The sequence below is a fragment of the Grammomys surdaster genome, unplaced genomic scaffold (genome assembly GCF_004785775.1).
Source record: "Grammomys surdaster isolate TR1022 unplaced genomic scaffold, NIH_TR_1.0 278, whole genome shotgun sequence".
NCBI lineage: Eukaryota > Metazoa > Chordata > Mammalia > Rodentia > Muridae > Grammomys > Grammomys surdaster.
In genome coordinates, this window is record NW_021604719.1 from 1,513,375 (window position 1) to 1,539,452 (window position 26,078).

The 26,078-nt window shown below is 37.5% G+C and overlaps 1 protein-coding gene across 2 annotated transcripts; it reads right to left on the bottom strand.

The window, feature by feature from the left end:
- Positions 1-9,890: 9,890 nt before the first annotated feature.
- Positions 9,891-10,440, bottom strand: LOC114629217 (40S ribosomal protein S10-like). Of its 2 annotated transcripts, XM_028777230.1 has the most exons (2): positions 10,012-10,440; positions 9,891-9,955 (listed from the first exon to the last, which is right to left on the bottom strand). In XM_028777230.1, exons 1-2 carry the CDS (start codon positions 10,409-10,411, stop codon positions 9,891-9,893), a joined length of 465 nt encoding a protein of 154 aa, XP_028633063.1. In that variant the 5' UTR covers positions 10,412-10,440. The 2 variants fall into 2 exon arrangements, with proteins under 2 accessions (XP_028633063.1, XP_028633062.1); XM_028777229.1 differs by having other exon boundaries at positions 9,914-10,440.
- Between the last annotated feature and the right edge of the window lie 15,638 nt (positions 10,441-26,078).

Genomic DNA, 26,078 nt, shown 5'->3' on the forward strand with positions numbered 1-26,078 from the left:
AGATGAACTCTGACCTAGGGAAAATCCAGAAATGAGAAACATATTTGAAAGTTTAGAGTAGGTGAGACATAGTGATAAAAACAACAACAACAAGAAGAAGAACAACAACAGATTAGTAATGAGAGGTATCTGGGAAGGTGAGCAGTGATAAATATTCAGCACCATGTAGCCTAGCATGCAGTTTGGATTTGACTAAAGGCCCCATAGAAAATTAATTAGTGCTGAATCATGTGGCTGCATCTGCATAGTAATGGTCAGTGTGGTATCTGTGCAAGTGAACAAAACTGAACCACTTCACAAATATTTGACAGTTGGAACTATGAGACACTATCATGGATTGGCTTTCCAGGTTGAGGGTAAAGAAGGTATCAAAGATGGTGACTGGCCATTGTCTTCCTTTAGAAGGAGGCAGTGGTAAACTTTAGTTTCTCTGCCTTACACAGTAAGAAAAAGGCTCAGAGTGATGACTTTCAGCAATGTGTGGAAGTTGAGGAGCTTCAAGCACTTGACATACAAGCTTCCTGTCCTTACTTCTCTGGGCCTTTTGTGCTTTTCAGAACTCAGCAGTAACAAACATGAGTGCTGAACTTATGCTTTCTCAGTGAGAACAATGTGGCTGAGAAGACTATCTCAGGCTTTAGAACACCAGACTTTTTATTCTGAACATTCCAAGGTCCAAGGAAAGTTGGTTGAAAAGAAGACAGTACCCTCATCTCCTTGCTGAGATCCCTTGGGGGGTCTCTCAAAATTGCAAAGTCTAACTCCCCACTGTAACTAATGTGGCTTCCTTCTCTAGACCTTACTCTTATCCTGTCACTATGAGGCCTGGTACCCATATTGTCTGTTATTTCTCCTATAGACTCGTGTGTCTGAATATTTAGTCCCCACCTAGTGTTCCCTGTTTGGGAAGATTCTAGGACATTAAGAAGGTTGAATCATGCTGGAGGCAGGCTTTGAAGTTTTATACCCCACTTCCCATTCTACCTCTTTACTTCTTGTACACAGATGAAATTTGATCAGCCAACTTCCTGCTCCTGTTGCTGTGACTACTCTGACTGGCACCATGTCTTCTTTATGATAGACACCACCCTTCTGCAAGTATAATCCAGAATAAACCCTTTCTCCCCTAAGCTGCTTTAGTCAGGCATTTGCCACAGTTATGGGGCATAAATAAATATATTTCTCAATCATTCTGTGATTGCCACTAAGCCTAACAACCCATAACCAATCTCTGAAACTGGCATTGTAGAGCAAACCAACTGCACAAGCTGCCTTCTGACTTCCACTTTCATGCTGTGACATATGTACACACAAATATATGCTTAGATAAGTAAATAAATGTAAGAGTAAAGAAACAACAATAACAACAGGATCTGAGCATGGGGCTGGCACGTGAGACTCTGAACTCCAGCCTCAGTCTATCACATTCTCTCAGATTCTGATGACCTCATGAGACTTGTGGAAGCGAAGGCAATCTCTTAAGACCCTCCCAAGTTTGTGAATATTTTTTTCCTTATGACTCCTACTTAACAATTCCAAAATTATCCCTTGGGGGGATATCCCTTGAGAGTTGAGTTCTTATGTACCTTTGAGATACAAGCTGTGTTCCAGGAGTAGAGCAGAAAGTGTTCTCAGAGTTAAAAATTCTCCCTTTTCTTCTATTTCTTCCTTTAAAAAGGTTCTCAATATTTAAGTAATTGCATAGATAGATGATGATAGATAGATAGATAGATAGATAGATAGATAGATGACAGATAGATGGTAGATAGATAGATAGATAGATAGATAGATAAATGACAGATAACTTCTTATTTCTTTTTGATCTATCCTTTTCAATACTGATAAAACCAACACTATTGGACAAATATAAAACAAATATATCAAAGATATAAATTAATTAGGTGGTACAACTGTCCAAAATAACATTAGAAAATCAAGTTATTTTGAGCTGCCCCTTACAGAAGAGGACAAGTGTAATTTACTTTTGAAATCTCACTTGATGTTGCATGCAAGTCTGATCTTGGTGACCTTGGTTTAATTAAATCAGTGGTTGCCTTTTGTTGTTCAAGGGAAGACACACTTGGAGGTTGGTAGCATCACTTCGTAGCTACCCAGATGTAAAAGGGTATGGCAGAAAGTAGATTATTGACTTTTGGCTTCCTGGTTTCCCCTCTTGATGACAATTTATTCTGTTGCTGCTGCTGTTATCAGATCCCCAGTTTCCAGGATTCTGTTGCTATCCAAGAGCCAGACCAGAAGCTGTCTGGGAATGCTGTGTGTTTTCAGGGACAGACTGGGACTGATAAAGCAATGAGCCTCATGAATTTAGCAACTGTCATGTTGTCAATCTCCTGGGTGAGACCAGGGAACTTTCCTGTCTAGTATTTAAAAACAGAAAAACTATGGGGTTCTCATCCTCTCAGATGTGAGACAACTGTTGCTACTATTCGAACACACGATGATTTAATAAGTTTACGCATATATATAATCTTCCTGAATTTTAATGGTAATGTGTCTGGGTTGGGTTTTAACAGATTTTTAACACATATATTCAGGTGAACAAGTTGCTATGGCAATATTCTGTAGGATGGAGCTTGATCCTAACACTTTTACCTGTTTCTCAGCTTGGTAACATTTTTTTTTCTTCTGCCAACAATCTCAAACTTGAGGAAAGAACAACGAACGGTAATAGAATCATTCATGTCAAACACCCATCTTTCCAAGATTCCACTTTTCTTTAAATTATGTTCAAGGTAACTTTTTGTGTGTTGTTCCTATGGGAGAAGTATTCCCTACAGGAATCTTAATATTTGGATATCTAATTTTAAGGTCTGGGCTTGGAGACAGGGCTTTATGTGTCTTTTGAAATTTGTCTCAGTTCTCCTTTGGCCTTCCATAGATAATAGAAAATATCTGAAAAGTGTTTGCAGAAACACCTACCCTGCCTTACAGGGAAAGCTGCAAAACAGAGCTTTAGTCATATAAAGCTTTTTCTTTCTTTTTGTTCACTTTATATCCCAATCACAACCATGTCTTTTCTTTCTTTCCAGTCTCAGCCTTACAAATCTCATCCCCCCAATTGCCCCCTCCCCTTGGGAGGGGATGTATATAATGTCAGCGAAAAGAAACTGAGACATCCACTACTCCAATTGTTAAGTGACCCATATAAAGACCAAGCTACACATTTATAGTTTCCCAGAAACCAGTGGAACATGAGAAGAGATAGAATTATTAAAACAGAGATTCTTGGAGGAGTGGGCTTGGAATTACACTCAAGTCTCTTAGAAAGGTGAGCATCTCAGCTATTCATGGTGCCTTTGACTAGAGCCTATGAAAACTTGGAGAGTTGGTGTGATTGCCTGTCACATAGGGTGACCCTGATCTTGCAATGACTAATACTCTTGTCTGAACTGTCTATTACAATGTAAGAAATTGCTGTGATCTGGTAGAGAAGATGTTGAAAAATACTTAAAAGAACCTTCAGACAAAAGAAAATGACAAGGAATGGGTCCCTCTTAATGTTCTTTATTAGCATGGGAGGTTGGCTGTTTCCAAAGCAGTATCAACTGGATTTGGAGCAGAGGGATGCTGCCTTGCTTTCTCTTAGCCCTTCACAGTGTTTCAGGAACCATCTTGGTGTCTATTCTAGCATGACACTTAACCTTGCAGAACGAGATTTATGTTACTTCTAAGATAAGCAGGACTCTGTTCTGTGTGTGCACCAAATTTCTAGGATCCCATTCCATTACATAGAGAATATACTACATGTTTTATTATTACTGTTAAAATTGTCTATAAGATACAAAGTTTTTCAAGTCAATACTTCTGCAATCAACTATAATATACAAATATGGACTTCCCTAAGGAAGAGTAATAGATACCATTTAATTATCATCTGAAGACTTTATTAGATGCCAGATGCTTCTATTACAAGGATGCCATCCCTTCCTATGAGTGTAACCAGATCTCTGTCACTGATCTTATGGAATGAGTTTTACATTTTATAATGTCTGTTTTCTGGAAGAACATCATCATATGGGAAATAAGAGCTGCACTGTGTGCTCTCTGTTGAACTCATGAAATAGAGGTGAGCTTCAACATGTCTCATTCAAAGAAGCAGAATTAAGAAGACTACAATTGCACATTGCAACTGCAAGTGTGTCTCTTTATTCCCCCAATTTTCACAAACCGTGACATAATTGGATACCTAGAAAAAAAAGGTATTTTTTTTCAATTTGCTTCAAATGGTGCCCTTATTTATTGCCATTTCTGTACACCCAGTGCTCATGTTTAATGACTAGATTGCAGAGTATGAGACAAAAGAAAGCATTATCTCTTGAAATCCTCTTTACATCTAACACAGCTACTTGGGAAGAATTTTCATGAGTCAGTCCCTAAAATAAGAGGGGCTTCTGTGAAGAATTCATTACAACCTTAGGCATACTTAAACTTTCTATTGCTTAATTAAAAAAACAGTCAATGTTAGGTTTATTTTTATTTATGTCTGTGTTTTTCTGAATATATACTAGTCCTATGTGGTTCACTGAGACTAGAAAAGGGCATCTGTTCCTCTGGAGCTGAAGTTGGGTCTTCTGGAAGAGCAATAAGTATTCTTAACTGATGATAAAATTCTCAGGCCATGTGATTGAATCTCAGTGTAATGAATTATTTTGTCAGAGTGGGATTCAGTCACAACACTGTTATGACATATAAAAACAAAACAAAAACATTTTTGTCTAACAAATTTTCCTTTGGGTCCCATCTCTCTGGCATGGCAGCCATAGCAAATAAGTTTTGTAAATTAAGCAAAGAACTTTAAAGACTATCTTATTCTATAATTTTCTTTGGGGTGGTTGACATCTAACATCTTAGAAATAGTGCTTACTCTTTCCAGTGACAACACATGTAGTGCTTTAATTCTCAGAATACAGGGTTTAGTTGAAGCCAGAGGAAGTGAAGGTAAATGTTATGTGCACTAAACTTCATTGCATTTTTTTCAATCATTTCATCCTAGCTTAAGCCATCTAACCACAGTGAACCAGGGAAGAACAAAGCAAAAAGTCATTCTCATCTTGAATGTTTGATGGGAAAGGACTCCTGCAGGGACTAAAGGATTCCAAGAAAGGATGGTGCTATGCAGCCTTTGCTTGCACATAGAGCTCCCTCAGAAAGATCTTTGTGGTCCAGTTAAAGAAATGATACTACAAAGAGGTCTTTATCTCCTTTCTTTGCATTTTCAAGCATATGTAATGTTTGCTCTGTTGTCCCTTCTGACCGCTTCAACAACTTACCAGTTCCCATGAGTCACAGCCTAGTATGGGCAACAAATCAAGTTAGGAAAAACATGATGAATGCACATGCTTGCTGTTAGTCTTTGGGTTTAAGTCTCAGCATTGATGATGTCATTGCTAGGTAGAGCAGAAGGCTTTACGTTGTCTCAGACACTTTTTATTCTATTTTTGTCTCTGTTTTGCAGCATAGATGTGCTATAGAGAAGGCTAAGCAAAGAAAATAAAGTATAATTTTATGTGACCTCTTTGGAATTTCTGAGCACTGCACTGGTGTTTTTTTTTTTGGGGGGGGGTGTCCAAGGCCTATATAAGAAATCAACACTTACTGGAGAACAAATCTTATACTTAGCTATTTTCTCTTTTTGAGGGCTTAAGAGCATACTTAACTCTAGGCATAAAACAAAATCTATACATATACATTTAAAATTCAGTTGCATATCTCTAACCAGTTGCATCTATTGGTTATTTCCTACTCTGCAGCCTTTACAAGAGATCTACTAGAAACCCAGTCATACGTGTAACTAGAAGCTTTTACCACCTCTGTGGTAAAGCAAATATACTCTTCTGTAAATTTGCCTGGTGGCAAAGTGAATCTCTGAAGCCAATTTACAATATATGGGCCATACTGACTTCATTTCTTCCTCTCTCAGAAAATGACATTTCATGGGTACTGGTTTGAACAGTAGGGGCATTATAGACTCATGTGCTCAAATGTTGGCTGTGCTATGCCCAGTGTTTGCAACATTTTAAAAACAGTGGTTGTTTTACAGACATCTATTATCCCTTTCTCAGCAAAGTGGTTGAACTACTTTTATATATGCTGATGCTTTTTAAGTATTAGATTTGAGTATTTATCTTGCTTCTCAAAGCTTGTGCAACATGAAGGCCTAAATCCCATGGGCAGTAACCTGTTCAGTGTTTAATTCTATTAATTTTTGACCTCTTAAATTCAATGAAGCTATCCAATAAATCCATGAGCAAATTCCTGAATAAAATAAATATTCGTGAATAGAATAAAACTTACTAACACAGTGAGTGATCAAGTGTTTGCCTGAAATCCAGGTGATTAAATTAAACCATCAATAATCATATAGTAATAGGCATAATCAATAGTAAAAGGCATTATTCTAGCAGATACTAGGCCATGCATCTTCTCTCATGAATGGACCTTCGTAGGACTATGAAGGCTTTTTTGTTCTACCTTCTACGAGGGCAGCAGGATAACACCTTGGAAGTCGAGAAGGGGCCCTCATCACATATTAAACTTGTTTATATGATAACCTTAGGTTTCCAAGTCTCCAGAGCCAAGAGAAACAAATTTCAGTTGTTTATGAGCAAGTTGTTCAGCCTGTGGTATTTTGCTGCAGCAGCACAAATGGAAATGACACTTAGTTCCATGAAACAGAAAGCAAAATCTAGAAAAGGTGGGAAATGAGAAATCTCCTTTCTTATGTAATTCTCGGGTTGTGGAGCTCACACAAGTTTTCAATGTCTATAATGTATTTTAGCAATCATACTGTAGAAATAATTGTCATGTTGTTGTTAATTATTCCTCAAGAATTAGAGCTCAAATATTCTACATGAGTTATGCTTATATAAGAGAATTTTAAAAATAGGTTCACTCTGCTTTTCTTGTCGACTCAGAAATCTCACTGCAATGACACTGATGTGATTTTCTGTTAGTCCACATTGCAAGGAAAATATCTTAAGTATGAGAACATTGGGAATGTACTTTTTTTAAATAGGGAAGAGAATTCCCTGCAATTAAGAATTTCAGAAGAAAATTCTCTGTGATGGTAACACTGAAGCTAAGATAACCAAGGTAAGCAGACATAGTGGGAACATGAGAAACCTGAGGACAGGCTTGGTGCAGATGCTAATTATACAATATCACACAGGAAATATTGCACAAAGCCCCGATACTATTTTTCTAAAGACATAGTGTCAGACTTCCTGTTATATATTTATTCTTATACCCATAGAGTGGTGCCATGCTACTCTTCTTCACAGAAGCTTCTTTATCCAGTGAGTGATGGTTAATACAGAGACTTAAAACTCAGAACAAAAGTTCTGGGAATAAAGGGCTCTAGAGTATTTGGTTCTAAATGAGGCATCTATATCACATTAAATCCTTAACAAGTACACAGGGAGCATTGTATACTGGGAAATGTAAGAGCCAGTGGTTGAAGGAGATGGCCATAAAATAAGGTTTTTTTGATGTACTCTCCTGAACTCTCAGCAACTGTGTTTGTTGACACAATACCTGTACAAGATCATCCCAGTTGACATATCAGCATAGAGAGGGAAGGTAATCATCACTTAAACCTACTTCGAACCTAGGAGCTATTGGCAGTTGAAGGTAGTATTAGGGCATAGAAGGTCACTTTTCTTTATAGGTGTGACTCATGACAGTTTCCTATACCCTATTGGATGGTATCTTATCCCTATGTGACTATAGGCATCACTAATTACACTCAGTGAGTTATCAAACAAGATGGGGAAGACATAGAGAACAAAAAAAAGAGGAAGACTTAAAATCAGGAAGAGAGCAAGGGAGTACTGTGAGGATTTAGAGGAAAAAAGCAAAGGGTTGTAGTGGATATGGACTATATATATTGTATTCTTATGTGAAATTAGCAATGATATTAAAATATATAAATTTTATGCAAATCCTTTCAATAAAAATATGTTACCAAAACCTCTAGTCCATGTATGTAGTCATTTCACAGGCCTGGGAGTTAGTATTACTAGTAAGATGTAAATCTTTGTATGCTTCACTGTAGTTAGCTATCCCAGGTTTAACTAGTATAAGTTAACAACATTGCATTACTTAATAATTACAAAACTCACACTTCTTTCAAAAACTAGGAGACTGCATTCATTTGTCAGCTAATACTAGCAGGAAAGTAAATAAGGTCACCTAAACAAATCTATCTTGTAATCATCTATCTGTCTTCCTCATTTTCTACACACAGACACATAAGATGGGATGCAAAGCTCACTCTACTGATGTTGGAAGAGATGAAAACTAGTTGATCAACTGCCCTTTCCTAACAACTGTGGAGTAAATAAACATACAACTCTATCTTAGAAGTGACTCCAGGCCAGTTTTCTATTTTTTTCAACTTCCAATTTTTTTATTGGTTAATTTTTTTCCTTTGACATTATCACACATCCATATAAAAGATACAGACCACTCTTCTATCTGACCCACTTTTACTTCCCTACTTACTCTTCATCCCCATGAATATCTTTCTCACATTCATGTTGTGTTCTGTGATGATCCACTGAGTTTTCCCTGGGCTGTTTGTATGATCATCAATTTGTAGGTATCCTTTGGAGCCTGGTGGGCTCAGTAATAGGTACATTACTGCTGACGTGATTCTCTATGTCCATGAATCTATCAAGAGTCAGTAGCCCAGGAGTAAGAGGTAGGTTTCAATAAGCTCTCTCCCACCCAAATCTATCTACAATGTCATTCTTCAGCAGGCCCATTGCAGATAATTGATGTTATTAATTCACATTTGTAGGGGTTATATTAAATACATACAGAGGTATTTCATACAAATTCACCCTATTGTATGCCTCATACATCCTGCCCTCTCTTCCGTAAATTTTCTCATGCTTTAGAGGGTGTATTTTAAATGTCTTATTTGATGCTAAGACTTCAATCATCAGTTATTCTCAGCATCTTGAAGGGCTACAAGTCTCTACATTTCACCACAATTCACTACAAAAAGAAGCTTCTCTGACTAGGACCAAGAATAGCTTTCATCTATTAATATAAGAATACATATTCATAATGCACTTTGATGCCATGTAACTTAGTTAAAACAACAGCAATAAGTTGTTTACTTGGGCCTAGAACCTCCCTAGGAATAGGCTGTTAACTGGGCTTACAATACTAGGAAGAGGCTTCTTCCTGTAGAGCAAGACTCAAATCCAATGGGAATAGATGGTTACCTCCTAACAGTCATGAAATTATTTTACAGGTAGATACATATCACCTGGCAGGTTGCTTCTGTGATCCACAAGGATCACAGCTGGGTAAGAGCATGAGCATCTCCCAGCAGCCTGAATGATACCTTCTGCCACTTTGAAATCTAGGCTGCAGGGTAGAATTTTGTAGTTCAAGTCCATCATGCTTTCTCTATATCTTATACAATAATTCAACTCAGAGAAAGGCATTTATCAGGGTATATTTTGGCAATGCACTTTGACACAGATACATAGAAAGCAATTGTATTCCATGTCAATTTAGTTAAATAATAATACTGTACATGCTGTTTTCATCTTTAGAGCCTCGAGTTCTGGTAGGCAGTGAAGAGAATTGGTTAAAACTTGCGTTGTTTGGGCAGCCTGGGGCCTCCCTGAACAATTCCTATGGAAGCATCTAACAACTGGGTCAGATCAGTTTTTTTGAAGAACTAATAAAAATTATTTATGTGTATCAAGAAGGTCATATCTACTAAAATTTAGATAATCTTTCACAAGAAGACCTATAGAGTTAACTAACCTGGGCCCACGGGGGCTCACAGAGACTGAATAATTGTCTACCAAATCACATACCTGGGCTATACTTTTTTTTTTTAAGTTTATTTAATACAACATAATCTCCAACTTCACTGAGGTGGCTGACCACGTCCATGACCGAAGCAGCCTCTAAACTGGAATTCGGTTGCCGAGCCAGTCCCAGCCTCAGCCTTCTTGTCAGCTCCAGGGGGCACAGCGCTCCTTCTGTACGTGTCTCTGTCTGCCTCTCCTCTTGTGAATCTTGCAGGCCGCTCACCCTCTGGACCTTTGGGCCGAGGTCTGCCAGTTTCGGGGCGGCTGCGGCGCAGGGTGGCGGGCACAGTCTCCGGAGGTAGGTGCAGGTAATCCCGGAGATACTGGATGCCCTCATTCGTGAGGTACCAGTAGAAATGTCTCCAAGCAAACTGCTCCTTCATGTAGCCTTGAGACTTCAGAGACTGCATGGCCTTCATTATGTGAAGGTTGGGCACATTCTTGTCTGCCAGCTCGGGGTGCTTGGGCATGTGGACATCTTTTTTGGCGACCATCACGCCTTCCTTAAAAAGGAGTTCGTAGATGGCAATCCGGTTCTTCTTAGGCATCAACATCGCGGCGGCTGCAGAATCCGAGGCGGAGGCTGGAAAGTACCTGGGCTAGACTTAAGCCCCTTACACATATGTAGCAGATGATCAGCATGGTCTTCATGTGGGTCTCCTGGTATTTGGAGTGCGGGCTATCTTAGACTCTGTTACCTGTCTTTGGATCCCTTTCCCCTAGCTGGACTGCTTTGTGGAGCCTCCGTGGGAAAAGGCACTTAGTCCTGCTGTGACTTGAAGTGGCAGGGTGGGTTGGAACTCAAGGAAGGGGTTCTACCATGGAGAAATGGGAAAATTGGTGAATGTGAGGGTTGGACCAGGAGAAGAGGGACGGGAACAGTGATCAGAATGTGAAGTGAATAAATAAATTAATCAAAAGAGTGGAAAGAATTTAGGTGATTTGGAGAGACAGCTGTAAGTATTCATGACTTCATTTTCCTTTACTTGAGCAAGAGATATGGCCATCCAGAGAAAAGGGGAAAGCAGATGGATAAATAGGTAAAGACAGGATTTAGAAACTGAGTCAAGTGGGTACCTAGGTTAACCTGGAACTTAGCATGTGATCTAAGCACAAGGAATCATAGTACTTGATTTGTGACCTTCTTCATATTTATACACTTTATCTTGCCTCGGTGCTCTTGAATCTGCCTTTTTTGTTTTTTCTCATGTAAAGCAATATCTCCCACTTTGAGGTGCATGGTTGATCCTAGTGAACTTTACCAACCTAAAGGTGGTTATCTTAGAGTGTGCCCAATTGATCTCTGCTTTGTGAAGGCATAATGAGAGTAAATTTGAGAACATACCCCTCTGTATATCTTGCTTTTTTCTAAAGAAGTCAAACATCTGAGGATTTGAGGATTTCCAATAGGTAGAAATAAAACAAAAACAAACACAAAAGCAGGTGTTTCTATCTGATGCCTATCTGTCCTCCATTTATGGGAAGGAAAAACAAGTGATTCATGAACTTTCCTTCATTTGAAAGAATTATAGAAAAATTACATGGAAACTAGACTGGTGTCAAGAACACTACTGTTTTTCCTGTGGAATTCTGGGTTCTGAGAAAAGCTCCATCAGGGCAATAAATGACTTTCAGGGTTATATTAGTTATGTGATTTGCTAAGTCAGTTTTGCTAAGATCACCCCTTGTATGTCAGTTCAAAATTGCCTCTCATGCTTCAGATTATAAATGTATATGTTAAAGAGTTTGATCCCAAATTCAAGATTCAGAAGTCGGGCATTAGGAAAATGAATAAACCATGAAGTTACTTGGCACAATCAATGGAAAACTCCATTGGTGAGTTCATGATTGAGTGGACTATTGGGATTAGTGGGTACTGTAGAGGGCGGGGCTGGATCGGAGGAAGCAGATTTCTGGGAGGGTACTTTAGAAGAGTATAATTTTCTTCCAATCTCTTCCTTTCTTCATCTGTCTGGTCACCATGAGATAAACAGCCTCTTTTATCAACAGTCCCTTCTTTTTTTTCTGCCTCATCCCTGCAATGCAGCCAGCCAATTATGGACTCGAATCTCTCAAAATGTGAGTCAGAATAAATCTTTCCTCCTTTATCTTGAGTATCTTGCCATGGTGATGAAAAGTGACTAAATCACTCTAAGAACTGTCCTCACTGTAAAACAGATCACACCGTAGTGAGAGCTATCCCTTAGACTTGTTTATCACCGAACATAGATTCCTAGTCTCTTCAGGAATCTAACTGGATATTAAGAAGGCCCCACTCTTTCCCAGTTTCTGCTTCTGTCTGACTTAGAGTTATTCAAAGATTGTGGTTTATAAAAGCTCCTTAAACTAGACCAATTCATTCTTTTTCTTTATTAGAATTTAGCATCCTTGGTACAAATCTCAACAATATCACTGAAAAATACATTACATTGTTGTCTACCCCTTCCATGTTTCGATTTTTCTTTCTTTTTTTTTCCTATTTCTTTTTTGTTTCTTTTCTTTTTCTGGTTTGAGCTTGTATGTGTCAGTCTTGCAGTCACAACCACTGAATTCATATATTTGACTGTTTTGTTGTATCTGGTGAACACTGTTCCCTTGAAGTCACCCATTACCTTTGTCTCTTATAATCCTTCCATCTTTTCTTCCACTAAGATCCCTGATCTTTGTCAGGAACAATGGATGTGCATATCTCATTTAGGGTTAAACATTGTACAGCCTTTATTCTCAGCACATTGACCTGGTAGAGTCTCTGTTAATTGCCATTCTCTGTAAGAAGAAGCTTACTTGTGGAAGGTTGTACTTATTTGTAGTATAGTAATAATAGTTCAGGAGTTGTTTTGATACTATGTCCATTTAGCAGAATAATGCTGGGTTATCCCACTAGGACCTGTGACTTATGTAATCATAGTTTCTTACTCCTATCAATACTGCCAGTTATGGTTCCATCTCATGAGGTGTACCCAACCAGAAAGTGGTTGGTTACTGCCATTACATTTGTGACACTGTTGTACCAGTGGGAATATCTAATCAGATTGACTGTTAAAGGGAATTCTAACTTCAATTCTACTTAAGAAAATGGTATTTTGGTGATATATACAAGATTAAAGAAATTATTAGATTAAATAATTTCATAAATTTTAGGAACATAATATGATGTATTATAACAATACTTAGAAGTGAATTATGAAAAGGAATCATAAAAATATAATTGTCCCAGTATTTTTATTAACTTTTATTAATTAATCTTTAGAGTACTTTTATATTGGCTATAATGCCTATACTGACAATGAGAAAAGCTAAAAAAAAAAGCATTGTGTATGTTCTAATGTCTATGTGCAATAACTTAATTCCATTAAATCATTCACAGGAAAAGAAAAAGAGAAAATTTTATAAAAGATAAATAATTCCTGATGCTTGAAGCCTAAGGAAAAGTCTAAATAGTTTTCCTAAACTACGACTTGATAAACATATTTTTTCTAGTCAGAGACACAGAATAGCCATATTAGTTTTTAGAGATACAGTTGATAAAGACATATTTCATTTTTTGCAGTTTAACCCTACCTAGGATAGTAAGGGTAGAGAGGTAAAAGCAAGGCAAGACCAGAGAAGAGTGAATATGTGAGATGTAGTTCACCAATTTCAACAGGACAAAGTTTTTATTTATTATTTTTATGTTTTTGTAACTTGCCCTCCTGCTCTGCTGGGCCTCTTCAGGCTTAGCATTTTAAATTCACTCCCAAGAAGCTCTCTTGACATTGTCATCTTATGCTGGAAGGAGAAGGCACCAAAAGTCAACAGTCCCCAATCTCTCACATTTTCCTCTTTGATTACTGTGCCCCCACCTACAGCCCTAGGTAGTGTTTTTTTTTTTCTTTTAATCCAGAATTCAACGTTTTAAAGAAGCAGTCTCAAATAGGAGCTTGAATGCTTGAATTATTTTACTTGGTTGCAGTTATCAGTAACTGTGCTAAAGGAGATCGAAGGGGCTGAATACCTGGGTCAGATTCAGAACAATGAAGTTTGCTTGTTTGCTCTCATATGCCGAATCTTTATTATATATGTCACATATGCCATAGGACTGTGGAAATGGGAAGTTTCTGCATAGTTGAAAGGTACAATTTGCATTTTTCTCCTTTCCTAGTCTTGCATTCCACCCACTGTACTATCTCCCAGATCCATCATATTCTTTAATTTTCATCACTTCCATGTTTATTTAAAAGAACTCTGATTCAACAGAGGAAACAATGGCTTTTACCGGTCTTCAGGTCCATCACTACAGGAGCTTCATCTTCGTATGAGACCCTTTACCTTTAGCAAGAAGAATGTTTTGCTTAGTCATGTTTTTGAAAAGTCCCCAGATCTGTCAACTATCAATCCTGGTAATCCAGATAATGAAGTAGCATTTGAATTCCAGTTCTGAAGGGTTTAAAACATATGGTGTGTGTGTGTGTGCGTGCGTGTGTGTGTGCATGCGTGTGTGTGTGCATGTTCCAGATGAATGCTATTTGGCAGGAGAAAGGATACTATAGAAGAAGAAAAAACAACAGTCAGTATTAGAGGGTGACTGAGCAAACCACATGATATGCAGGTGTCATATTAAAACCTATAATTTCATTCTAATTTTAAAATGATAAATAATATAGATGTAGAGACAGAGATAGAAATAGAAAAAAGGAAAAGGAGGCTAGAGAATACAGATTATAACAGAGAGAAACTTCTAAACATTTATAGTAGTCAGATAGCTTCAAATGTCCTGTTGATTTTATGTTACCTTAAATCATTTACTGTTTTACAAAACCAAATACTTTGTGTATTACAGTTGTAAAAATATTAATTTGCATATTACAGTTTTTTATGGATTACAGTTTATTTGTGTATTACAGTTATAAAAATTGCATTCATACTTTTATCAAACCTATGTTTTTAATTTTATTTTAGGTAGTCCTGCTCTGAAAAATAATTTAACTTGTGTCCTCTTCCATGCTGTACTCTCCCTGGATGAGGTGGGCAGCCTACTTTCCCAAGTAACAGGTCAAGTCTCAGATAGGAAATGCTGGAAAAAGTTCCCAGTTTCAGAAAATTGTTTTTTAAGTATTCTGTAAAACTGATGTTCATATCTATGTTAGTTGGTGTCAATCCCAAAGCTCGTAGGGCATTCTTGGTACTTTGAGGAAAAAAAGGATTTAGCGCAGAGAATCAGTTACAATGAACTCAGAAAGAACAAAAGAGGAAAGGCTGAGGCTTAGAATTAGAAGCTCCTATTGGACTGGACTGTCAACTATCAATCCTGGTAATCCAGATAACGAAGTAGTGTTTGCATTCCAGTTTTGAAGGGTTTAAAACATATGGTGTGTGTGTGTGTGTGTGTGTATGTATGTATGTATGTATGTATGTGCTTGTGTGTTTGTGTGTGTGTGTGTTTGTGTGTGTTTGTGTGTGTATGTATGTATGTATGTATGTTTGTATGTATGTATGTGTGTATGTATATATGTATGTATGTGCTTGTGTGTGTGTGTGTATGTGTTTGTGTGTGTGTGTGTATGCATATGCATGTTTCAGATGAATGCTATGAATGCTACCAACTAATGTAGATGTGAAGAAAAGCAGCTGGACTGAATCCTAGCTGCTCTTGGCAACTGTGTGATGAAGGTGCTGAGACTGCATCCTTGCATTTGAGCAGGGATGCAGGAGCATGTAATTCTCCTGCTTCTGAAGAGGAGGAGGAGAAAAAGGAGGACGAGGACGAGGAGGACGAGGACGAGGAGGAGGTGGAGGAAGAGGAGGAGGATGAGGAGGATTTTTTTCTACAATGGGATATGCAATACTTCAACTGGGCATGCACCTAGGTCATACTCCTCCTTGTGCTGGTGTCATGTTTTGGTTTACCACAGACCACTGATACTAAAATGGCATTCTTCTTCTTGTCATCCTATGTCATTTTAATATCCACTGTCAAGGGAACCTGGGAAATACAGTTTGCTCGTTCCTATTTCTAACAACTTGACAGAGAAGCAAAATTAACCAAACAAAAGACCACAACCACATTAATGAAAGAATCTAGTAGGACTGACAACTGTTAGGTAATCAACAAAGCTCACTTTGGTGATACAATGCTCAGTCAGCTCCTTTTTATCCCTATTTAAACTTCACTCAATAACAATGATGTCATGCTTTTATATGTGGAATAACTTTGCATATAAGTCAAAATGTTCTGGATATAAATATTCTACAGTTTAAATATTAAATTGTAAAATTGCCTACACTCCCACTTCTGGCATAATGTAGAGTAGAAAAAAAGAAGAGAATAAATAGATGCTTGATTAAGGCAAACAAGTGTAATAGAAAGGGCAAGAAAAATCATGTGACATGGCCACAATTAATGTTTCAATGATAATCGCTAATAAATCATGATGCTATGATGATAGTTGTAATTCCGTTCTGCAATTAATTCCACACTCCCTCTCTCCCTTGTGTACAACCTCTTCTAGTTGACATTTTCTACCTGTTAGAATAATTCAAAACTTAAGTTCTTAGTAGTTTTTTGTTGTTGTTGTTCAGTATCTGTGGTTTTCCACCAATTATTATTGAATATAAAAACAGTCTGATAACTTCTCAGGGCTATCAGAGTTTTAAACATACTTTATCCTGTGTCATTGTCTCCCAGCATTCTATTTTTCCCAAATAACAGTGATCAATTCCCTTTCCTTGGCTTTGCATTGTTTGTTGCCTTGGTGACAGGGAGACTTTCAATATGACTGAATAATAGTACTGGTTCTAAGATCAATAGAACTACCATGCCATGTGGTAGAAATATTTTCTCTTCCAAATTCAGACCTTGAACAAAATAGACTTGAATTCTGAAGGACAGAAAAAAGTAATGGTTCAGCATAGTCTTTGTGTATGCTTCTGTCTTTTGACTCTTATACGTGTGGATCCTAGTAAGAACAGAAAGAGCAACATATTTCATATTTTTCATATTATTTTATTCACAAGTATAAGAGCTTCTGTGTTATGGGATGATGATAAGTGAATTTCATATGCGTACGATCACTGAAATGCTTTAGTTCCTATGGAGTAAATTATTGATCAACAGTTGCGGGAGCACAAGCAATAATGACTTAACATGTCAACTCCTAATCTCTGAGCATCTAAATATACAGTGTGAAGAAGGGAATTTCATACGGGCTCAAGTAGGTGAAAGTTCCTGAGATGGGGAGTGAATCTTGGATGCTTTAGGTATTTCAGTGAAGTAATCATGAGTGTTCTTAAAAGAGGGAGATGAAAGATGGTCAAGCTACAAAAAAAGGAGGTGGAACAAAAACAAAACAAATCAAAACAGAAACAGAAACAGGAACAGGAACAGGAACAGAAAAAAACAGAAACAGAGGATAGAGAATAAATTCCCTTCCCAGACTCTCCAGAGAAGCCAGTTTTGAAGATATTTTGACTACTTCAACTTCAATAAATTGAAATCAATTTAGTTTTTTTCATCTCTAAAATTTTAAAGAAATTCATTTTATGCTGTTGCTATGCCTTTTAAGCATGTAGTATTTTCAATAGTAACAACTAGAAACTAACACAGTAACTGCATTATCTTGAATATTATTACACCAAACTAGGTGTTCCTAATGTACCACAGGAAGCTGCTACATAAATGAATGTTAACAAAACTCCCTAGAAGGGTCATATCTCACCCTTCTGGTATGGCAGAGGTCAAAGCAAATCAGGTCCATCAGGTATGATGCTGTCACAATACATCACTTGTTGACATCGTACATGAAACACTCATTGATGACAATAGCTACATCAGGCCTGGCAAACAATGTCATTTGAACCAGTTCATAACTTTCTTCTTTATTTGTTGTGGGTATTTTAAACTTTTTCTCATTGGATAATCTCTGGAGTTCCATGGAAAAGAGATTTTTGATATCAAAACAACATGTTTTGTTTATACTGTTACTCAAAACATCTTCTGCAATGAGTATGCATTTTTTCCTGAGCAATCACATAGAACTTAATATCCTTAAAGTCCATCCCCATCATAGAAAGTGTCAATATGCAGTTTTCCTGGATTTACCTTTTAATAAAGTCTCCAATAATGTTCTTCCCAAGACCCTTATGAGATAGCAAGAATATTACAGTCGTTGACCATGAAACAGCCTGTGAACAACTTGAGCCAACTCTCCAGAACAGCAGTTCAAACAAATAAGCTACTGGAAGTTTTTTGGAAGTTACAAGTTCCTCTTTCTCCACTATGGACCTAAAGAAGCATGCTCTAAATATGTCCGTAATGCAGAATTAATGCATTTGTAGGTTAATTCTAATATAACATACAAAGATACAAAGTGCTTAGGATTTATTTACTTCTTTTAACTCTCCATAAATAATTTCACATGAGTCTGTGGCTATATCTTTAAGGAAAGTGTGTCAGTATATTAGGAGGTTTCATTGGAGTCTAAGCATCTTACACTACCAGACATGAGCTCGTTCTAATGAATGAGCTTTAAAATGAATCAGAAAGCAATTGATTGCACTATTTCAAGAGTGGGAACATGTTGCTCAGCATAAGAGCAGTATAGTAAAAAACAGTTCATAAGGAAGTAGGACTGTTGTTAACTTCCCGTTCCCCAGCATCTATCAGATTAACTCCTGACACTATGTAATCTGGAAAGCAGTGAGAAAACTGCAGTTTGGTCTCAACTTAATTCCTCCATGATTTATTAATGTTTCTCAACAGCAGCACTTACCATTTAGTTCTGATAGGCAACCAAGAGCAGTGATAACTGTCTTTATTATTGGTGTGTATGGGGGAGGTGTGGATAAAGGGCCTCTATAACCAATAATTCCTAGACAGGTAGCCTATTCCTGGTACTGTGATTTTGTTTTAATAATTTTATGTTATCACCTCCATGAAGGAGTATATTTTCCATTAATGTATCTTCATTCAAACTTTATCTATTCTTTAGACTTTTACAGGCACAAGCTGTTGGAAGATTTTACCCGTTCATTTCATTGTACGTCTTCTCTGAGTTACCCCAAAATTTCCAAGATGTGCCTGACCCTTATTCTATGTGTGGATGAGTTCTCCATCCTCACTCTTTAGGCACACTGTCATGTTGTTTAGTTGCTCTTATACCTCAGTGAATCAGTCCAAGGTTAGTATCATTTGTATTACATGAAACCTTTTGCACAAGTAGGGAAGATCTCAGAAGGTCCGTCAGCCAGAATTCTAGCCTAGGTCTAATTGGTCTCAGGAGTCAACAGCTAAGAAGATGCTAGATAAAAATGTTAGCAATGTCCAACATGGAATGGAATATTCCATTTCTATTATTGACTGTTTGTTCAAGATGTCAATACTAGGGTACAGCAGCAGGTGTGTTAGGCTCAGACATGATTGGAAACTACCTATGATCCTCTGTTCAACTCATTTTGCTTCACATACATCCCCAATTCTCTCTTTCTTGTCAGCAACATTTATTCAAATAGCTACCTTTACTCCATTTTTCCTTTCTCAATCATTATTCAGTTCCTTCCATGGTAGCCTTCTGGTTTGATCATTGTTAATCTGAAATTGCTCTTGACTTTGTCGCTAGTGACTTCTCTGTAACAATGTCCACCAGACCTTTCTCCATCCCATTATTGAACATCTCAGTAGAATTAGACTTCACTGGGGACCCAGTCTTTTTAAAACCTGATGTTCTGTAGCATAATTTTTATGACTTCATACTGTTGTTATTTTCTATGAATTTAACAGGTGACTCGTACATCATCTTTATGTGATCAGGACTTTATTTCTACACAGTCAGTATAATTATGGTCATACATGACTTTATATACCATTAACATGTTAAAGAATTGTAAACCTACTTTTCTATGTATTCTACCGTGTATCCTGTCAGATAGTCAATTACTCCCCTTGCAGCTCCATACCAAATAATGAAACATCATCAAAATGTAATCTTTTTGCCTCTTTTCTACTCTCAATATATTTCTCTGTGACTCATCCATATGATTATAACTCGAATGTAAACTCTTTCCTTATAATTCTCTTTACTTCTTCAGGCACTCAGTGCATTCAAATCATCAGTAATGCCTATAGCTTTTATATCCAAAATACATTCTTAATCTTTCTTTCATTTCCAGAGCTATTCTGTCTGTAGTTTAGAATAACCTAACTGCCTTTTAACTTGTCTTACTTCTCTTTTATGTAACCTGTACTTCAGGGTAATATATATTTGTAAAATTTTTTTATTATTTGCTCGTAGAATCATTAATGAGCTGTTTGTTTTGTCGAGAATTTAATCCAAAGTTGAGACCAGAATATACCAAGGTCTACATGATAAGCCTCCCTCACTCTTCTGCCTCATCTTCTGTCCCAATGTTGCCTTTCCTCGTACTCATTTGGCTTCATACATAATGTTCCTGTTTCTGTACCATGTCTTTTTTTTTCTTCTAGTCTTAGGAACTTATTTTCATTTGTGTAAAAACTTGTTTCATAAATCTCTGTAAGACTGGCATGGCTATTATTTTTTTTTAAACATGAACTCCTTGGATAAACCTCCTGACAAGGCCAGTTAAAGCTAGACCATGTTTGTTTAAATTTCAGTAATGTGTTGTCATATATCCTTGATTATTTACTCATCACTCAGTGAAATTGTCTAATCAGGCGTTGCAGGGATCGCCTGCCTGCTGCATCTTGTTGGTGCCTGTGGTCAGTCGGAAAGTCACTATAAGGTTGCTTTAATTTTCTTTACTCACCAGTTTGTGAGTTTTCAGAGCAAATCTGTTGAAAAGGCTCAGTTTTACCCATAGTACTACTTCATCAATCAGGCCAGCTCAGTTTTGAAGAAGGTGAGAACAGAAACTACACATCTATTGAGGTTCTGAAACTGAATATCTGTTACCTCAGCTACTTTCCTTTTGGTAAAACTCCATCACAAAGCTAGCAAAGATGTAGGGTAAGGAATAAGCTCTGCCTCTTGATGGAAGTTGCTACAATAATCTTTGTCTATGTGTACCCATGGCTCCTTTTCTGTGCTGTGCTATCACTTGTGTTGGATCACCACATTTCTTTCTTCTGTAGAACTTAACATTGCTAGGAACTCTCCGTGTATTTACTTTCTTTTGATAGTGAATGCCTCTCTTCCATTTGGATATGAGCTCTAAAAGTGTTGACATCCCTCTATGACTCGATGAATACTAAATCCCATTGATTAAAACAGTGACCAGTATTTGGCACCCAGTAGGTGTTGGACATGTGGTGGTTTGAGTGGATTAATCTGTGAGTGAACAGTGTTGGTGGGGATGCAAATTAATATAGCCTTTATGAAAATCATTTTGGAGATTCCTCAAAAATTAAAGATAGAACTACCTGTGTTTGTAAGTTTTATGCCAACTTGACATGAGTTAAAATTATCTGAGAGGAGGGAACCTCAATTAATAAAATGCCTCCATAATATCTAGTGGTAGGCAGCCTGAGGAGTATTTTCTTAATTATCCACAATGGGTCCAGCCTATTGTGGGTGGTGCCATCTTTGGGATGGTGGTTCTTGGTTCTATAAGAAAGCAGACTGAGCAAGTCAAGTGGAGCAAGACAGTAAGCAGTACCTCTCCTTAACCTCTGTACCAGCTACTGCTTCCAGGGTCCTGCCCTGCATGAATTCTTGCCCTGACTACCTGTGATGATGAACAGTGAATGATATGGAAGTATAATCCAAATAAACCCTTTCCTCTCCAACTCACATTTTTTGGTCATGGTGTTTCATCATAGCAATAGAAAACTTAAGACACTACCATGTGACAGATACTTTATTACTAGGCATAAACACTGAGAACTCCTCATCATATCATAGAGGTATTTATTGTCTCTTTTTCTCTATAGCAATGAATTGAAATTAGCCTAGTTGCCCACCAACAGGTTAATGGATAATTTAATATGATATATATGAATAATACATTAATACCCTTAAGCAATAAAATAAAATGAAGTTACAAACCTTGTAGGAAAATGTCTGGGCTCAGGATGTACAATATTAAGTGATGTCAAACAATTTCATAAAGATTAAAAACACATATTCTCCCTCATATATAGAACATAGAGAATGATTGTATGGACATATGTAAACAAATAGATACATGGGTACAGTATAACATGTAAGAAGAGAACAAGAAAGGCTAAATATGAGGACGGACTACATGCAGATAATAGACACGCATATAAAAGGGAATCTAAAGCTAATTGATTTTTCTAGCTCTAATTGTGTCGAGGAGTTTCTGATTTTGACGACAGGTGGGTACATCAAGATAGACTAAACAGTGAAAGTGTAAATCCCTTGTGAAGCTCTACAGCTTCAGATTGCCTATTCTAACTATATAGAAATTGACTTAGATGGATAGCCTTTGGGTCTGGTTAATTTTGATGTATAATACTTATTTGCAAGTGTTCAATAATAAATTTTATAAAACTAAAATTATAATGATTTAGAGAGCTTTCCTTTGCAGGCTAATAAATTTTTCATTTGATATTTTATTTATTTACATTTCAGATGTTATCCCCTTTCCCATCCTCCCCAGAAACCCCTTATTGTGAGGGTGTGCCCCTACCCATCCACCCAGTCCCCCCTTCCCACCCTCGAATTCCTTCACACTGGGGCATCCAGCCTTCCTGCATATTTATAGTAGTGTAAGACAGTGCCTCAACCTTACATCCTGGACAGCTTCAGAGAAAAGTCACAGTTGTCATTTCTTGAGAGAACTATTTGGATCAAGAAATGATCACTGTTGCTCAAAGACAGTCTCAGTTTGCAATATTAGACAATGGCTCCTGCATTGGGCGTAGAGATGGGTTTCAGTCAGGGTAAGTTTCAGAGTAATCTGTTGGTATGACTTACTGTCCCTGGAATCTAAGATGAATTGAATCTAAGTGAAGTTTAAGGTCACATATGAGAGAAAATACTTGGCATTTGGCCTTCTAGCATTGAATGGTTGAATGACTCCTTAGATTTGTTCATTTATATTGGAGGGCCTGTAGAAGTCAGAAAACTAGAAAGGGGGCATAGGTAGTGGGAGTGGAAAAGAAAGATGTTCAAGAGGGAGACAGAGTGTTCCTAACACAGGTGTTAGGAAGAAAGAAGCAGCACTAATAGGAGAGAGCCAGATGGATAGAGAAATGAGAAAGTAATGAAAAGAAAGAAGTTGGTGGAGGAGTAACCCCTGCTGAGTGCTGGGGTGTGGTTCCAGGGAGGTTCTAGACCACAGGACAGATGTGTAGAGTCGACAAAAATGAGGAGACTTACTAGCAGTTGTCTCTCAAACAGATGGCTGTAGTAGCTCGAGCACTCTATTTATACAAACTCCAAAGCATTCAAGCATGAGCAGTTTCAATTCATTTCTTTTTCATTATGTTTCAAGAATCATCAACATTTATTCATTTTAGTTTCTTTTTCTCCTCCCCACTCCATTGTCATCATTAATTGACCTTTACTCTGTATCTAAGCATTAATTAAACTTTACTTCATATCTAAGCATGAATTTTGGATTGCAAGCCAAATGATTATATCTAGCCAGGCACCAAGTATCCATACTGTGCCCAGGCCAGCAGCAGACATGTCAGTTCAGAGATGAAAGATTCAAGCTCTGTGGTTAGTCTTTAACAGTATGTTGCTTTTATATTTTTGAAATCAGCAGAGAGTATGATACTCTATCTAGAATATTATTCAGGTATAGGCCTAATTTCTATGGCCTGTATGTGACTTTTGTGTGAACAACATTTTTGGTCCTCTTCTTTATACATCCTCACAATGATAACGATTACTATCTAAATCTTAACTGCTGGGACCAAGTTTCTGTTATTCTTGGCAGCAGCTACTTGTACTTTTACCTCCAAAGGGACTGGAAGATTTAGATTCCTTTGTTGATTTTCTGGCTTTGGAGGGAAGTCTGACCTTTTATGCCCTTTATTTCTTTCTTCTGAGGTCTGTAGGTTTTTAATGTCGTGTTTTAAGAAATCAACTACTAAGATCTTGGAATATAGTTATCTCTCTTTTAGAACAGTTAAGTAAGCAAGAGTCATTAACTTTCGTGAGTTCCTCCTGCTTACTTGGATGACTGCAGAGTCCACCTAGGGAAACTGGAGGAACTGGTTTCTGTGGTAAACTGCAAAGAGGTTTAATTTCATTGCAGACTCTTTAGAAACATTATCTGACTCATCTAAAGGGCATTTGATCCCAGGAAACTCAGCTTCCATCACAACTGAAAAAGGAAACTAAGAATTGCCATAAGAATAAGGAAAGTAAAAGCAAGAAGGGCTTGAATCTCATGTCCTTCCCTAGAATCAGAGCAGGGGTCTGCAGCATCTCCTCCACAGGTCCTAGCCAGGGCAATCTTCAAAGAGCCTTGCCTCTTAAGGAGCTCCATTTGCAAAACACTCATGAGCTGTTCCCATAGGTTACAGGACAGTCTGGCAGCTGAGGATGTTTGAAAAGCTATAAAGCAACCCACTACTTCACAAACTTTATATATTGTTTAAATTTAGTTAGCGAACATGGGGATTAATGTTCCCCAGAAGACACAAGTTTACAAGCTAAATAATTGTTGGTCTGGGAAATCCAAGAAATCTTCCAAATAATACAGATTGTTGCCATTGTTCTTGGTTGCCCACCATAACTAGGTGGTAAGATTCTATAGAGGAAAATAACAAATACTTTAATCACAGAGAAATCAAGATGAATCTGACCTAGAAGCTTCCTTCACATTGGTCAGCTTACAGAGGACCAGAAAGTGTTATGTAAATGCTGTGAAGCAAAGGCAACATCTTGCTCAGCTCTGAGTACTGAGAGCTGATAGCTTCATGAAGGCTAGTAAGGTAATCAACTACTTTTTGAGTAAATTTGAAGCCTGTTTCACAGGAGGAAACTTATCCATGGTATGATAAATCTGTCCAAAAAGCCATACTCGAGGAACTGATAGGCCCTAGGAGTAAACCTAGTGGACATAGTACAATATTGCTTTTTAAAATGCATATCTATATTCATAATTAGTGCACTTCTCAGTCCTTATAGAAGAAGCATTTTTGTTCAGTTGACATAGAGACTTCCAACCAAATACAGAGAACAAGTTTGTGTGGAGTTTTCTGCTATAACTGGGGCATAAATATCACACCTCTCTTTCCCAGGCTCAAAAAATATGAAAAGGTGGGTGGAAAGATTTTTTTAAAGTATTTAATCTATTCTCAAGAACTTCATACAATATATTTTTATTATATTCTTCCCTATCCCCCAACTCCTCCCAGATCCTGCGCCCCTACTCCTACCCACCCATCTTCATGGTTTTTCCACTGTCTTGAAAATAAGAACAAAACAAAAATCAAAAGGAAAACAACAGCTAGAAAACATGGAACTCTATTTGTCTTAGCTAACTGCTTCTGAGCGTGGGACCTGTCCTGTGATCATGATTAATATACTCAGAATCTCTTCACTGAGGAAAATAGAATTTCCCTCTCCCAGCATAAAATGGAAAGATACTTTGCCTCATACAAGATGAAGACATTCATCATTCAAGCATGAATATGGGAAGGCCATAGAAGTACCAGCCAACTAAAGAGGGGCTATTGACAGTTGATGGTTTCTGGGGAGGGAGTCAACTTTCATTAGGTGTGTAGTCTTTCATATATTGACAGTAACAGTGGATGATGTCACAGTAGTGATGGTATGAGCAGCAGTAACTGGACTCCATAAGCTATTAAAAGAGTACATTAGGTTAGGAAGAGGAAACTTTGGGAAGGGGGACTCAGAATGAGTTTGAGGGAAGGAGTCCAGGTGATACAGATACTATATTTAGAGCTGAGTTGCTAATATCAATATTCTTAATCCTAGAAGTTCTTTTTAAAAGACGCTCCCAGTCCGGAGGATTTTCCTTTTAGTCAATTTTCCTTCTTTGAATCACTCTTCATAGTTTGAAGCTTTATATTCTTATCAGTTTTGATAGTTTTGCGCTTTTAAGCATGTTCTGGTTTATTAGATACTCCTTTTGATACATAATTACCACACACAGAGACCAACTCCACATGCCTGCCTTCTGATGGGCACCACGAGCAGACTCAAAAAAGATAGATTTGAAATTAAGTCTTATATCTTCTTGTAATTACAAAACCAAAACTCTCTCTCTCTCCCTCTCCCTCTCTCTCTCTCTCTCTCTCTCTCTCTCTCTCTCTCTCTCTCTCTC